The 16,309-nt window shown below is 41.2% G+C and overlaps 1 protein-coding gene and 1 long non-coding RNA gene across 2 annotated transcripts; one reads left to right on the forward strand and one right to left on the reverse strand.

The window, feature by feature from the left end:
• Positions 1-34: 34 nt before the first annotated feature.
• Positions 35-1,280, reverse strand: LOC131258770 (uncharacterized). Its single transcript, XM_058260153.1, has 2 exons — positions 1,208-1,280; positions 35-1,123 (listed from the first exon to the last, which is right to left on the reverse strand). Exons 1-2 carry the CDS (start codon positions 1,278-1,280, stop codon positions 90-92), a joined length of 1,107 nt encoding a protein of 368 aa, XP_058116136.1. The 3' UTR covers positions 35-89.
• Positions 1,281-13,792: 12,512 nt separating this feature from the next.
• Positions 13,793-15,206, forward strand: LOC131259657 (uncharacterized). The gene is made up of 4 exons (XR_009178128.1): positions 13,793-13,916; positions 14,692-14,870; positions 14,938-15,066; positions 15,131-15,206. It is a non-coding gene; the product is annotated as an uncharacterized LOC131259657 (long non-coding RNA).
• The last annotated feature ends 1,103 nt before the right edge of the window (positions 15,207-16,309 follow it).

Consider the following 16,309-nt stretch of genomic DNA (forward strand, 5'->3'; position numbering starts at 1 on the left):
ATTGCAAACACATAATTCTTTCACAATTAAGTAAATAGCTGTATGTATTAATTAAATAGCATTAGAAGCCACTAAATGGAATTATTTTTTTATGTTTCTATTTTTCTTTGCTTGTAATAATCATAGGAAAACCATGCTACCACGGCCGAGTTCGATAACAAAAGCAGCCAAGAAAAGGTGCGCTCGTATAACTGCGCTTTGCGATCCTTGTAAAAACGCTCTTCATCTTCCTTGTCGTCGTCTTCATCGTCGTAACTGAAATAATCCCTCTGCTCAGACTGATCCCCACCAAAGTCGTCGTCGTGTGCCACCCCGGCCTCCTTCAGACTGGCGCTAATGTTACCCTCAATATGTCTACCGAATTCGTTATGTTTCAGCATTATTCGCTTCAGGTTTGGTGCAGCTGCAAGCACCGTCGACACCTCTAGCTCGGTAATAAAGTTGTAGCTTAACGAGCACACCTCCAGTACGGGTAAATGAGCGCCGGTGAAATCTACACCCTCCAACATGTTCATGTGAAGATACAAGCTCTCGAGCTTGGGCGGAAGCATTTCAAAGGACAGCCGCGTGATCCTATTCATCGATAGGGATAAGGTCGACAGATTGGTCATTTCTTTGAACACCTCCGCATTCAAGCGCATGAACCTGTTCCGCGACAAGTTTAGCGTCTGTAGGTTCACCAGCTTGCTCAGGTTGCGAGGGTCTGAGATTGCGTTGTCATTGAGATCAAGGTAGCGCAATGGGTACACCTTTTCGGTAGGCGGCACGATCACTTCCTTTATATATCCATCAACAAAGGCGGCGTACTCCAAATCGAGCTGTATCTCAACCACTTTTAGTCTACTTCTGAAGATATGAATTGCCCGCGGGTGCTTCAGTTCCCCGTGCATCGCAGCATCGTACGCTAGAATGTTGTCCCGATTGAGCTCATCTCTCATTCTTCTGTGCTCGCTGTGGATGCTAATCTTACGCGTTGCCGCCTTGTCGTTCTCAACCAAGCGGGACATATTTTCGTTGGGTATGTACAAAAAGTCCGGGAGCGCACAGGCAAACACTTCAGAACCGGGATCACAGCGATGCTCCCAGAGAGCAAGTGTGGTCACATTACAGGTGACCGAGGTGGCTAGCAGGAGCCAAACACTAGAATTAAATTTCAAATTCACTTCGTTTAACTTTGCACATTATTTTCCTCATCCACAAGACTTACACCACGACGCAACTCCCTCTAGACATCCCGAGGCTACTGTGGTCAACCATTTGTGGGCATCAGCGACGTTCATACGACACTGCTGGCTAACGACAGCTAGAGCAACTTAAATATAAAATCCTCTACATCCGAGCTTCCATTGCCATGCCCTTATCGCACTCAATGTGAGCCCAACCGATATACTCTATGACGCTGTCGGTGTTTAACGAAATCGCCAGGAAGCGAGTGACGTGATTCCGCTTATTTTTCTGCCATCGCATGCGAGTCAGTGCCATCCGGTCCATGGACTGTTTTCTCCTGGCATTCTTCGAACGGCTTTGCATGGACGATAGTGTATCCAATGTTGGCATAAATGTGTCGGTGCCTTGTGCTATTCGTTCAATTCAAGGTTGTTGTACGCTTCACTAACCTTAAAAAACTTCATAAGAAAGTTGATAATTCAATCATCCCCGGGAAAGTACATAAATGTGTGTCTTGTGCTGTGCGACGAGCAGTGTGTTAGTGTTTCCTCGTATTTCAAGTTTATCTCGAACGTTACAACATGTGACCGATTCAGAACGGCGGATAATAGTAAGTGATAAAAAAGAACGTGTTCTGAGACGGGGTAGGAGATTTTGCTTCTTTCAGTTTCTTTTCAGCGCCTTAGCAGATCACATTACAAAAAATAATCGCTGTAACACAATGAAGTTCCTGGTGAGGTATGGCTCGCGAGAGTTAAACTTTTGTCAGTTATCTTAGTCTACGATATATTCTTTCAATTATCAATTCTTTGGTAGATTATACTTCTACTTGGGAATGCATTGTGCTACAATCCTAGCAAAAGAGTTTGCTCATCGATGTGTCGCCGGTTCGGAAGCGTTCGTCTGCGAGCTACAAAGTTTCCATTATGATCCTGAAGAAAACATTCCGCTGTTTCACTTACCGAAGGAAGTGAATGCAATTCGATTCGTTAAAACGTTCTACAGCACGTACCGAGAGGACCAAAAGATAAATTGTTACGACGGGTTGCTGCACAAGCAACTTAATTCACCGATAGCAATCGAAATTAATCGGAACTACCTGCAAAGGATCGAAATACCGCCGAACCTCGAGTACGCTGACTTCACGCAGAACGAAATTGAAGAAATATATGCCCCATCGAACCAGTCCTATTCCCTGCGGTTCTTAAACCTTTATGGAAATACCGATTTACGACCGTTGGCCATAGCCAATATAAGCAAGTTCGTCAACCTCGAGACGCTCTACATGGCTGGATGCTACTTGCATACCATCCCGGAAGGACTATTTGACAACATGAACCGTTTGAAGCGTCTTGATTTGAGTGACAATCATTTCAGTCAGATCGATCTGTCACGATTTCCGCAAAGCCTTACGGAATTGATACTAGAGGATAATAGAATTGATAGTTTAAATTTTCCCAACGGCCGCTTTCCGGTGCTCAAGGATCTGAATGTCGAGGACAACATCATCAATAATGTGGACATTAGTGCACTCCTTGCGATGGCACCAAAGCTGAAGCTAATCGCACTTGGTCGCAACCCCATCAAGCGAGCCCAATTGATTGCGATTCTGGACGAGCTCGACCGGCGTAAAGTTGCGTACTACAACACGGAGATACCAGAAGATGACGTATGTTTATCGGATGAGCGTAAATTCCGTGGTCTCTGCATTCCGGAGTCAAGCTTTCCGCTCGATGCTGAAGATTGGGTGGGAATTGTGCTACTAGTGGGACTGCTGATAGTCGTGCTGGTCGGCATAGTGTTCGGTGGTGTTAAACTGTGGACAAAGTATCAACCGTCATGGAAAGCAGTTATTAATACTAATCGTTAACCACGATCTAAATGAGAAAAAGAGGAAAGAGCGTGTAAATAACAATTAAATTCGTTTTATTTTATTCATCGCTTAATTTGTTGCTAAATTCTTACAAAAATCGTAAAAAATAGTTTCGAGATACTGTAACAACTGTCAGATAAAGACAAGATACAACTGAAATGTTAGATAGATAAACTCAACTAATAAACCACTTGTTTGCTCCAGAGCCATTCAGGGTTTACCTTGGCTGAATAAAGAAAATCCAACAAAGTTGCAAATTAACAAAACACAAATCAAAACCGCCATCACTAATGTTTATAATGTAAAAAAAAATTAACTGAAACAGGGTTATGGTTTAGCGGTCAAAAGCAAATGCACACTGTGAATGAATATCCTCTCAACATTTACGCCTTAACTAGGAGTAAGTAAGGTGAATAAATTATACTTTTGAAACATAAATTATGAAGTAATATTTCAATATTGAAATAAACGTGGTAAAGTATGAACGAAAAATGTGTATGATGGTTGGGTAGTTGATAGCTTGACAGTATCGTCGTCTTCATGTGTCGTTTGCTATATTGATAAGTTTGTTTCCTCATCTTGTTCATCTGGAACATCAAAGGTCAAGAGCAGAATGTTGGTAATGGATCGGGTACACGGAAGTTCCGCTATCAAATATATTATCGTTTATTTTCCAACATAAACGTGGTGGAACGTGATCGTAAATAAGGTTTAAAAACATATTTTCAGACAACTAGAAGAGTGCATCGAATGCATGTTGTTACGTAGAGCCCTTGTGATTATAGCGGCGTATTTATCTCCAATATAACTTTGTCGCGTAAGAGGGAGGAACAATGCTATCATATTTTCCTTTCCAAGAAATAATCGGCCACTAGAAATGATAGGAACTGTAAAATGATTCTGAACAGGATGGAAGAATTGCAAGTGTCATTTAGTGTTGTTCTGTAGCTGAAACCAAACGTTTATATCAGTTTTCTTCCTCCACGGCAATGCAGTTCTTTTTGAGGTATTATTTTTGGTGGCAAATCAGTCGCTAGCTATCCTAGGATTTGTTTTTCATTCAAATAATTATCGTTTCGGTGACAGGTTATGTCTATTCCTGCTGGTAAATTGCGTCATTGGCCGTGCAGAACTCAATACTCATAAATGTTTAGCCGGCTCGGAAACGTTCATCTGTACTCTGCCAAGTTTTCATTACAACCCCGAAGATAATATCCCGACGTTTAGCCTGCCAGCGGGCGTGAATGCGATTCGATTCGTCAGGCCATTGTATGTCGCATCGTTTTTGGACAGAACCATAGGCGTGTACGATGCATTGCTGCACATACAACTAAACTCTCCAAAAGCAATCGAAATAATTGGTAACCGTCTCACTAGGATCGAAATACCGCCGAACCTCGAGTATGGTGATTTCAAGGAGAACCCTATCAAAAAAATTTACGTCTTATCGAATCAGTCGTATGCCTTACGATACCTAAATTTGAATGGAAACTACAGATTAGGCTACTCCATCCCAACCAATATCAGCAAGTTCGTCAACCTCGAGACGCTCTACATGTCCGACTGCAACATAATGATCGTGCAAGAAGGAATATTTGACAACATGAACCATTTGAAGCATCTTAATTTGGCAAATAATTATATCAAGCTGTTCGATCTATCGATATTTCCGCAAAGCCTTACGAAATTGAAAGTACAGGATAATAGAATCGATAGTTTAAATTTTCCCAGCGGCCGCTTTCCGGAGCTCAAGAAGCTGAACGTCGAGAATAACCGCATCAAAAATGTGGACATTAGTGCTCTCCTAGCGATGGCACCAAAGCTGAAGCTAATCGCACTTGGTCACAACCCTATCAAGCGAGCCCCATTGATTACGATTATGGACGAGCTCGACCGGCGTAATGTTGCCTACTACAACCTGGAGCTGCCGAAAGATTCCGAATGTCGAGCAAATGAACGCAAATTCCGTGGTGCATGCATTCCGGAGTCAAGCTTCCCGTTCGAGGCTGGAGACTGGGTGGAAATTGTGCTGCTTGTGGGGCTGCTGATTGTCGTGTTGGTTGGCGTTGTGTTCGGCGGTGTTAAGCTGTGGACAAAGTATCATCCATCATGGGAAGTAGTAAATTATTTTAACCGTCAACCTCAAGAAACCTCTTAAAAAACGTTTAATATTTAATCGATAAAAAATTATTACAAATAAACATGGCTTCAGTACGCAGTGATTTACATTGTTAGTCAAAATCCTCAATATATACAAAACATAATCAGCAAGACTGTGCCCAACTATGATATCGGATGCTATGATTTTGATTTACCCTATAAATGTACTAATCCTGACGATGACCGATGCGATTATATAAAACTAGTCATTTTTAAAAAAATTTTAAGTTTTTGCTTTTGAACACTCTCCACTGAAGAAAAAACTATGTAGAAATGATATAATTAATAAAACAAACTGAGCCATTTATTTCATGTTGCTATGGTTTCTTAAATTTTGGACACCATCTTTTTCTTTAAATTTCAAAGGTCGGAGCTCACACGAATTTCCATAGTAATACAGCGCGGTGAAAAGGATGGAGCATATAACGGTAACGAACTAGGGATGTTAAAATATCCAAAACAAAAAAAAAATTTTTTTTATTTGAAAATATAATAAAAAATTATTAGAGGCATTTTGTGTAACTCCGTTACACCGAGCATGCAGAGTGATGTAGGTAACGATTCAATAATATCCCAAAGACATATTTTTACACTAAACAGTAGCCGTTAATGAAATCCTCAAATATTAAGGTTTGTTAGCGTTTTGGAAATAGGTACTCAAATTGCCCATTCCAAAGCATTCAGCAAAAGTTTCAAAGCCATGTTTCCTAGTTTCAAGTTATCTAGTTACGTTCAAAGAATTACACACTACGTCAATAGTACAGTTCCGTTACAAATGATTACAGCTCATATTTCTAGGATGCCAGAACGGCGCGATTACCTTCAATGCAGCAATGACGCGATTTAGCCTTCATGGTTGCCATTCCAAGAAATCGGTCAATGCTAGTGATATGAAATGTGACATGAAATGTGATAAAAGATTGTAGAATTGCAACATTCTTTCAGTTAAGATCTGACCCTCGAACAAAATAGGATCGGAAAATGTTCTACCCTTTTACAATTAAGTTCTTAGTGAGGTATGATTCGTATTCGCCTGTCGCTCAACAATTGTGCGAGCTTATTTGTGTTATGCTCATTATTATAAATTGTGTGACAGGTTCGGGCTATTTCTGGTGATATATTGCGTTGTTGGCCGGGCAGAACATACTACGCATAAATGTTTGGCCGGTTCGGAAACGTACGTCTGCACTCTACCAAGTTTTCATTACAATCCTGAGGAAAATATCCCGCAATTCCACCTTCCAAAAGACGTGAATGCGATTCGTTTCGTTCAGACATTCTACTACACATCGAGGAGGGACGGAACCTTAACTGTGTACGATGGATTGCTGCACAAACAACTCAACTTTCCAAAAGCGATTGAAATAGTGGATAACCGTCTGAAACAGGTCGAAATACCGCCGAACCTCGAATACGCTAATTTCGAGGACAATTACTTAGAAAAAATTATCACTCCTTCGAACCAGTCGTATGCCTTGCGGTATCTGAACTTGAATTTAAATTATCATTTAACAGCGTCTAGTATGGGTAACATCAGCAAGTTCGTGAATCTCGAAACGCTCTACATCGCGCGCTGCTACATTATGTCCATCCCGGATGGAGCGTTCGACAACATGAACCGTTTGTCGCGTCTTAATTTGGCAGGAAATCGCCTCACTCAGATTGATCTACCGCGATTTCCACAAAGCCTTACCACCCTCATTCTACAAAGCAATGCGATTAGTAGTGTACAATTTCCCAAAGAACGCTTTCCGGTGCTCAAGAGGCTTAATATCGAGAGCAACCGTGTAACAGATGTGGACATTAGTGCACTCCTTGCGATGGCACCTAAGCTGAAACTAATCGCACTTGGTCACAACCCTATCAAGCGAGCCCAATTAGTTTCGATTCTGGACGAGCTCGACCGGCGTAATGTTGCATACTTCGACATGGAGCTACCGGACGATTCCAAATGTCTAGCAAATGAACGCAAGTTCCGTGGTGCATGCATTCCGGAGTCAAGCTTCCCGCTCGAGGCTGGAGACTGGGTGGAAATTGTGCTGCTAATAGGACTGCTGATTGTCGTGTTGGTCAGCATAGTGTACGGCGGTGTTAAACTGTGGCCAAAGTATCAACCGTCATGGAAAGCAGTCAATTATTTTAATCGCAATCGTCATGAATAATTGCAAATCAATCGCGGGGGTCCGCGACAGCCGAGCGGTAGCGCCGGTTATCGGCCCATGAGCACCGGGGCTCAACACTTCGACGGCGTGGGTTCGAATCTCAACCGAGACCGGACCCTCCCCTGTACTAGAGGACTGGCTATCCATGTACACACAGGGAAACAGTCTTGTAAGCCCTTAACGGGTAGGCATGACCAACACGGTCGGTACGCCAAGAAGAAGAAGAATTTAAAATCAAAATAAAAAATGCAGTTGAAAGGGATTAAAGAACAAATAAGATTGACGACAAGGAAAGAAAATATTATTTTAAAAATTATGTAACCTTGCAACATGGGAGTATCATTTTATTTCGAGTTACATTATTACACAAGAGCGATTAACCATTTAAAATATATACGCTAAAAATAATATATCCGTGATGATAACATTCCAATTATTATATATTGTTCCTTGATTAATCTTAGTAACGATTCTAATACCATATCCAAGGAATACTAAACATAAACATTCCACCCAAAAGCACTCCAAGCACCAAAAAAACTGATTTTGAAGTCACTAATCTAGAATCCGACCGGCACCGGACCCAAAAAGTAGATGTTTGAAATTTCCAACTCATCCAAGGAGCAGTTTGGTTTCTTTACCCCGTTGTAATCTTCTAGTGAAATAGAAGGTGAAATGGCTGGTAGCCGTATATTGTCGAAATAAAAATTGTTTTGAAAAATTAAATTTACATAAAAAAGATGAATGAAACAACATACCTTTGAGACATTCGTGCATAAAAGTGGAAATTTAAGGATGATCTCTCAGTAGGAACTGCATCAGTCGCTCTTGTGCAATCACGTGGCGGGCGCCTTGAATTCATCCATTGATGATTTTAGCAACACGACTAACTGTTTCACGGATAAGGTTTGCTCAATTTGCTCATCCTGAAAGTGGTAACTCCCCTCCATATGTTGGACAAGGGAGGTTCCGGCTTTAAAAATAGGAAATGGTATTATTTGGCCGTGCATTCCGGAGAGCGGTTCCACGATTTCTGTCCTATGAAAGTTGTGCTAACCGCTGTACGCAAGGAAAAGAGAGCTGGCTGACCTTTTTCGTGATGGGTCACTTTGATACTACCACTTCGTGATTTGTTTAGTAAATGCTTCAAATTATAACAAAAACTGTCTGAGCTGAGAATGATTTTGTTTTGCGTTTATTTCGCGTTTCTGTCGATGTAGAGCTGTCAAACTGACAGGGTGACCGTATTTTAGTTTGATCTTACAGGGTGACTACTTTTTATGCGTCCAAAACTCGTTTTTCAAGGGAAATTGGAAAGGGTGCGTATTAACTCAGGGGTGCGTATTACCCCAGCCACCCCTACATGTTCAAGAAATGTCTGCGGAGTTTCATTTGAAGAGCGGTTGACGAGTGAAAGAAAGCGTCTTGCTACATCAGATACAGCAATAACAATATAATCCTGAGTTATGTTTATTCGCAAAATTGCAATGACTCACCCGTTGTCCCATCCCATCAAAGTTATGTGCGTACCATTATTGCGGTCCGAATGAATATTAGAAAAATACCCTAAAAACGCGAGCTTCGGGTCGAGATGGGGTTTCAATAGGTAAGAGCGAAATGGTGATAGCCTTGACTCTTTAACTCCAACGCAAAAATTCCCCAGTCCCGCCACTGCTAGAAATCTATCCCCACCGCGCCTATCCGCTGCCGCGACAGCTGACCCGAATTAAAAAATCGAGGCTTGTGATTGGCTAGCCGAACCGTCATGTGTGAAGCCTCAAAGTGCGCAATACGATACGAAGTTTAAATGCCCCGCTTTGGTAGAACACGCACTCTGAAACGCGACAGCAACCCCCAATGCTCTGAGGATAATAGTGACGCCCCGTTGGTTGTGGAGTTAGCGATCGCTAACGATGCATTCCTATACAATCCATAACTGCATCAGTCGCTCTTGTGCAATCACGTGGCGGGCGCCTTGAATTCATCCATTGATGATTTTAGCAACACGACTAACTGTTTCACGGATAAGGTTTGCTCAATTTGCTCATCCTGAAAGTGGTAACTCCCCTCCATATGTTGGACAAGGGAGGTTCCGGCTTTAAAAATAGGAAATGGTATTATTTGGCCGTGCATTCCGGAGAGCGGTTCCACGATTTCTGTCCTATGAAAGTTGTGCTAACCGCTGTACGCAAGGAAAAGAGAGCTGGCTGACCTTTTTCGTGATGGGTCACTTTGATACTACCACTTCGTGATTTGTTTAGTAAATGCTTCAAATTATAACAAAAACTGTCTGAGCTGAGAATGATTTTGTTTTGCGTTTATTTCGCGTTTCTGTCGATGTAGAGCTGTCAAACTGACAGGGTGACCGTATTTTAGTTTGATCTTACAGGGTGACTACTTTTTATGCGTCCAAAACTCGTTTTTCAAGGGAAATTGGAAAGGGTGCGTATTAACTCAGGGGTGCGTATTACCCCAGCCACCCCTACATGTTCAAGAAATGTCTGCGGAGTTTCATTTGAAGAGCGGTTGACGAGTGAAAGAAAGCGTCTTGCTACATCAGATACAGCAATAACAATATAATCCTGAGTTATGTTTATTCGCAAAATTGCAATGACTCACCCGTTGTCCCATCCCATCAAAGTTATGTGCGTACCATTATTGCGGTCCGAATGAATATTAGAAAAATACCCTAAAAACGCGAGCTTCGGGTCGAGATGGGGTTTCAATAGGTAAGAGCGAAATGGTGATAGCCTTGACTCTTTAACTCCAACGCAAAAATTCCCCAGTCCCGCCACTGCTAGAAATCTATCCCCACCGCGCCTATCCGCTGCCGCGACAGCTGACCCGAATTAAAAAATCGAGGCTTGTGATTGGCTAGCCGAACCGTCATGTGTGAAGCCTCAAAGTGCGCAATACGATACGAAGTTTAAATGCCCCGCTTTGGTAGAACACGCACTCTGAAACGCGACAGCAACCCCCAATGCTCTGAGGATAATAGTGACGCCCCGTTGGTTGTGGAGTTAGCGATCGCTAACGATGCATTCCTATACAATCCATACAAACGGGTACTGTTAGCCCCTCTCTAAACACAGGGCGAAGTTCGCCCGATGCGAACGAATAAAAGTAACCCAGTTTAGCCAAATAACCAGCGCGAACGAACTTATTCGTCCGATCTGTCAAAGTGGTATATGAACAGTTTGTTTACATTCTTGAATCCGGCAGCGATTGCTTCCGATCGCTCTCAGTGGTAGATTCGCAGTTTATAAACACAGCGCGAGCGAAATCAGTTTTTTTTCTTCATATGGAGTTTCGCGTTGGGCTGCGCAATTCGCGTTGCCCGGGGCAACTTTCACATTGACACGGGCAATATTTCGAGCTATGTCTAGGACCGGCCTTAGATATATATTGCACCTTTAGCGCACCATTCTTAACTAAGAGCGACGGTCTTGCGGTTGGTGAGCACAGACCGGAGTGGATACCACGCGGTTGAAGTCCGCGTAATAGCTCGAGAAATGAGAATGTGTAGAAGGAAGAGGAGGAAAAAGTGGGAGGGCCCCGAACGGGGCCTCCATTTTTCGTTTTTCCTTCGGTTTAGGTGGCCCACAAATCTGAATATCGGAATAAAAGTCGGCCTCGTATCGACCGCGTTTAACAAGGCACGGTGGCGCTTGGGAAGCAATTCTTTCATGTCTCGATTTGCCAAGAATTTGCTTCCATTCACTTCGTTTCGCGAACATGCGTGTAGCAGGGGTACTTACACTCATTCAGTTGTGTTCGTGACTTTCCCGGGAGACGATCGACGGGCTTTACATTTCATTGTCACGCTGCAAGTTGTTCAGTCTCTGCGAGAATATCAAGCTACACGTGTACGTACGTACAGAAAGATCAGCCCAAGAAATTCACAATGAGTCATTGCTTAACTATCATCATTTGGTAATTCAAATTTTCTATTAGTGACAACGTTGTAGAAGAAAAAAATACCCCACAGTGTATTAATGATTTGAACAAGCAATTAATTTAAAGTTAATCGACAATACCAGTATAAGGAAATTGCAAAAAGTTACCAAATTGCAAACATGTGAGCTTCGCTAGAAATTAATCATCTTCTCCTTAATGGAATATTTAACCGAAGTGTTCTCGCGATTCACCTTCTTCATTGAATGTATCTGATTTAATTTTGTTAGAATGTTCGATCAAAGCGCCCCCCGAAACACTGCACGAAGTAAAGCCAGCTAAATTGTGGCTCAATCGGGACACGAATATTCAGAAAGATTTGGTTGGAAATTGCCGAAGCAAAACCGAAGTTGCCGCAGCAAAAACGAAAAATGGAGGCCCCTTTCGGGGCCTTTGCTCTTTTTCTCTTCTCTTCCTTCTACACATTCTCATGTCTCGAGCTGTTTACGCGGACTTGAACCGCGTTGTTTCCACTCCGGTCTCTGCGCACCTACCGCAAGACCGTCGCTCTTTGTTGAGAACGGTGTGCTAAAGGCCCAATATATAATTATGTGGTTGCTGCTTAATAACTCATAAAAAAATATTTATTCTTTATAAATTACAAGCTCAACGCACAAGTTTGAGATCTAACTCTTACAAAAGTAGAAATAGAACTGAACTGGTCCCTAATTGCTGCCCTGCTTTTATAGTAGCGCTCGTGAGAATGCCGATAGGGGGTGATGTTCCTGATGATTTGTTTTGCTTCCAGGCCGTCGTGGAATGTCGCCTTGAATGTCTGCTGCACTTCCGTAGCCAGGGAACATGCATGATCATGCTTTATCGTTGATGATCTGTCGCCTTGAAGATATTGCGTCAGCCAGAACTTGCCGTTGTTGTGAAGACTGCAACAATGTCATCTATCGGATGTTATGTCTAGCGTGATGCTTTCTACGTGCCGTTGTTGTGAAGACTGCAACAATGTCATCTATCGGATGTTGTGTCTAGCGTGATGCTTTCTGTCTAGACTGGTTGAGTGTAACGTAACTATATATCTACTGCGTAGCCGTTTGTATGGACTGTATGGGAATGCATCGGTATACGCTCAACCCGCTCTAGCCATTTAAACCTCTCGCGGAGCGAATTCGAATATGAATTAATTCATATGGCCACCGCGTTTCGGTTTTTGCTCTTCATTTAGCGATCGCTTGCATTGCGTACGTATGAATGAATGACCGCTCGCGCTGGGTATACCCGTACGGGTATCCGTACGTCCGTATTCGACCGCGCTGGGTATTCGGCTGGTCTACGATTGCTCGCGCTGCCCCGTTGACAGAGTCTCTTACGCTCTCTCGATTTCATCACGTCATCCCTTTCCAACACTCGAAAAAAATTGTCTTTCTCCCTTTTCTGGGTGTTAGTTTTTGGACATGATCAGTTTTGCTCTAGTACACCAAGTGCACTCTCGGTTGCAAGTCAACTTTGAGCGAATATGTAAAAGCAGCCAGGATTGTAAACAACACGGGAAATGTTATCCGATGTTGTTCTTCAACAAATTTAGTTATTCCACATCTTCAAAGGTAGTGTTTTGTATTGTTAAAAGTGTATTCAAGTAGTGAAGTGTGAAAGAAGTGATTGTCAGGCGGCACAAACAGCAGCTGATGTATGAATTGGACCATGGCGAAGATGCGGCTTCGAAGCAGAATGAAGGCCTTTCTGCACCACCAGGGATGGAATGGCGATCGTGGTAAAACTAACGGATAAGTATTTAAACAACTTCAGCAGTAAAATATTAATATTGTATTGTATTTGATTGTTTTAATAAATTGTCATCCTCGCGATTTTATAAGATACCAAAAACACATGCTTTTATTTGACAAGAAAGAAATGGGGTGGGAGAAGAAACAGCAGAGAGCAAGCGAAGTGTGAGCGAGGAAGCACAGAGAGCGATGACGTCACAGCGTGCATTCTCTTCTGGCTTATACTTTGACTGTATACAAGCCAAGTAAAAGCCGAGTTAAAGCCGTTTTTTTAATATGGACTTCTGTCAGCGGGGTGGGTTTTCGATCGCTCGCGCTGGGTCTTCGAAGACCCGATCGCGCAGGGCTTTTAAACTTCGTACCGTATTGCATTGCGTATGCGCACTTTGATGCACAACCTCGATTTTTCAGTTCGGATCGGCTGCCGCGGCAACAGATGGGCGCAGTAAGGAGAGATTTCTGGCAGTGGCGGGACGGGGGAATTTCTGCGTTTTTGTAAAAGAGACAAGAATATCACCATCTCGCTCTTGCCCATTGAATTCCCTATCTCCACCCGAAGCTATTGCTGGTAGGGCTGGAATAAACATATATGTTTATTGGCCAAATTCCAATGACTCACCCGTTGTTCCATCCCATCAAAGTTGTGTGCGTATCATGACTGCGGTCCGAATGAATATTAGAAAAATATTCTCTTCCATACTTGCACTCATTCAGTTGTGTTCGCGACTTTCCCGGGAGACGATCGACGGGCTTTACACTTCATTGTGACAATCTGTTCAGTCTCTGCGAGAATATCAAGCTATACGCACAGAAAGATCAGCCCAAGAAATTCATAATGGGTCGTTGCAAAACTATCATCACTTGGTAATGCAAATTTCTATTAGTGACAACGTTGTAGAACAGTGTATTAATGATTTGAACAAGCAATTCGTTTAAAGTTAATTGATAATACCAGTATAAGGAAATTGCAAAGGTTAACAAAATTGCAAAAAATGTGAGCTTCACTAGAAATTAATCATACTCACATAAAAAACAAATAAAGTTCAAATCATTCAACCTTGGAAAATTAGCTACCTTCCAGTAAAGTTTGGTATAAATCGGCTCGGTAGATTTTGCGTGATGCGATCACATACATATACAGTCGGTATCCGACTTACGCGGATAATGGGGACCAGAGAAATCCGCGTATCTCGAATATCGCTTGACATATAGCTTATACTAGGAGTTACGAGATCGCGTTCTTGTGTACATGTATCATAGAATATAAAAAAAATACTTTGTCCGTTAATATGAACGCAATGCAGACGTATTCGATTAAAATAAATTGCAATAAACGAAATAAAAAGCGTAAGTATTGCAAATGTGTAATTTACATACTTATTAGTGTGGCTGTATATCTCAGGAATTTACATCGATGTTATAAACCCAATCTACTGTCAAATTTTGAAAACCGCGTATCTCCGAATCCGCGTATGTCGAGTACCGCGTATGTCGGATATCTACTGTATATTGCAAAGGATATATATAGTGGTATACAGACAACGGTGACTTTTATATATTAGATTGCTTGTGATGCAGGGTTGCTACAAGGACAAAAAAGACAACTTTTTATTATTTATTAAAATTATTTTATTTTAAGCTTCGTAATCATTGCGATTGGCATATCGGTACTGAACTACTATGGTTTCTATCCCTTTGACGGGACTTTGGACTTTGGATCGATGATAGCAAAATCCATAAAAGCTGGCTTAATAAAGCTAGATATAGATATCTGCAACAACTGAAACTCAACTGAAAACGATGTCTACCAAAACCAGTGTAAGCAAAACATTTTGTGTTTGAAACGTATTTAATTTTTTAATGACCTTTTTTTTCTATATTTCAGGTACCGACCAATAACTATTGCTCCAAATATAAACTATACTCATGAAATAAAAAATGGTAAATGTTCCCCACTGCCCAAGCAGTACTCTGCCATGCATTGATTGTAACTAAAGTCGGACCATAACTAAATGTAAGCAAATTAAAAAATTTTGTAATATTAGTAAGTAGTAACAATCAAGTTGTGAAAGTTTCAGACCTGTACTTTTTTTTCGCGTAATGCCGTACAATTGAAACTGAACGACCAAATATGAATCAGCACAAATAACTGGAGCGCCGGTGGACAGATTGATAAGGCCTGGAATCCATAATAAAAGCAAAAAAAAAAAAATGACAAGTATTTTTCTTTTGTACAGTTATGCATAACGTTTGTTATAAAGTAGGTTCTTACTATTTACGAGTTCTCTGTTCTTAAATTCACGTACTGTTTTTTGAAGACTTTTCAACCTGCCATTATTTTAAGGTTGTCTTAACACTAGAATACATTGCTTTGGAAACTTGCCCGAATGCTTTTTGGGGTCATTTTGACCCCTATTTTGAAAACGCTATAACTTCACTATTTTTGAAGATTTTTCAAATCCGTAAACTGTTACGTTTTAGTATATTTATTGACTATCTTTCGGCGTTTTTAATTTTTTGATGTACCACTTCACCATTCCGCTGACTCGGTGTATAGCAAAAAAGATCGATATGAGTCGAATTTTAATCCTTTTCAACTTTTATTCTTTCAAACTGTATCATGTAAATTCAGAAAAAAAAGTGTGCGCTATGATGTTGATATATTAGGCCACCTTTGAAAAATAATATCTTATTTTTAAATTAACAAATAACGCCACAAATTGATCTTAAAGATGTGGATTATAACATTTTCCGTAGTTAGTTTCCGTAATGCGCTTTGTTCCGTTATTCCGTACGCGAGCGTTTCGAAGCGTTATGCGCGATGCGTTACTATGGGAATTGGGGTTATTTTTAATCTTTGAGGCCACTTTGTGGAGTCATTTGTAACGGCAAAAATATGATTTTATTTTTGAAATGTTGCTCAACATACTAACTTTCCAGCGCACACTTTTTTCTAGATTTACATCAAAGACTTTGAATGAATAAAAGCTGAAAAAAACGCAATTTCGACCGTTTTTGCTATACACCGAGCTAGCAGAAATATGAAGAAATGCATCGAAAAACCAAAAACGTCAAAAGATAATCAACAAATATATTAAAAAGTAACAGTTTACGGATTTGAAAAATCTTCAAAAATAGTGAAGTTATAGCGTTTTACAAGTAGGGGTCAAAATGACCCCTAAAAAGCATTCTAGGTATAGTCAAGTTGGTTCTCAGAACTGGTTGAACAAAAAAATCTAAAATTTTTGTTTTAGATA

This window comes from Anopheles coustani, chromosome 3 (genome assembly GCF_943734705.1).
Source record: "Anopheles coustani chromosome 3, idAnoCousDA_361_x.2, whole genome shotgun sequence".
Classification (NCBI taxonomy): domain Eukaryota; kingdom Metazoa; phylum Arthropoda; class Insecta; order Diptera; family Culicidae; genus Anopheles; species Anopheles coustani.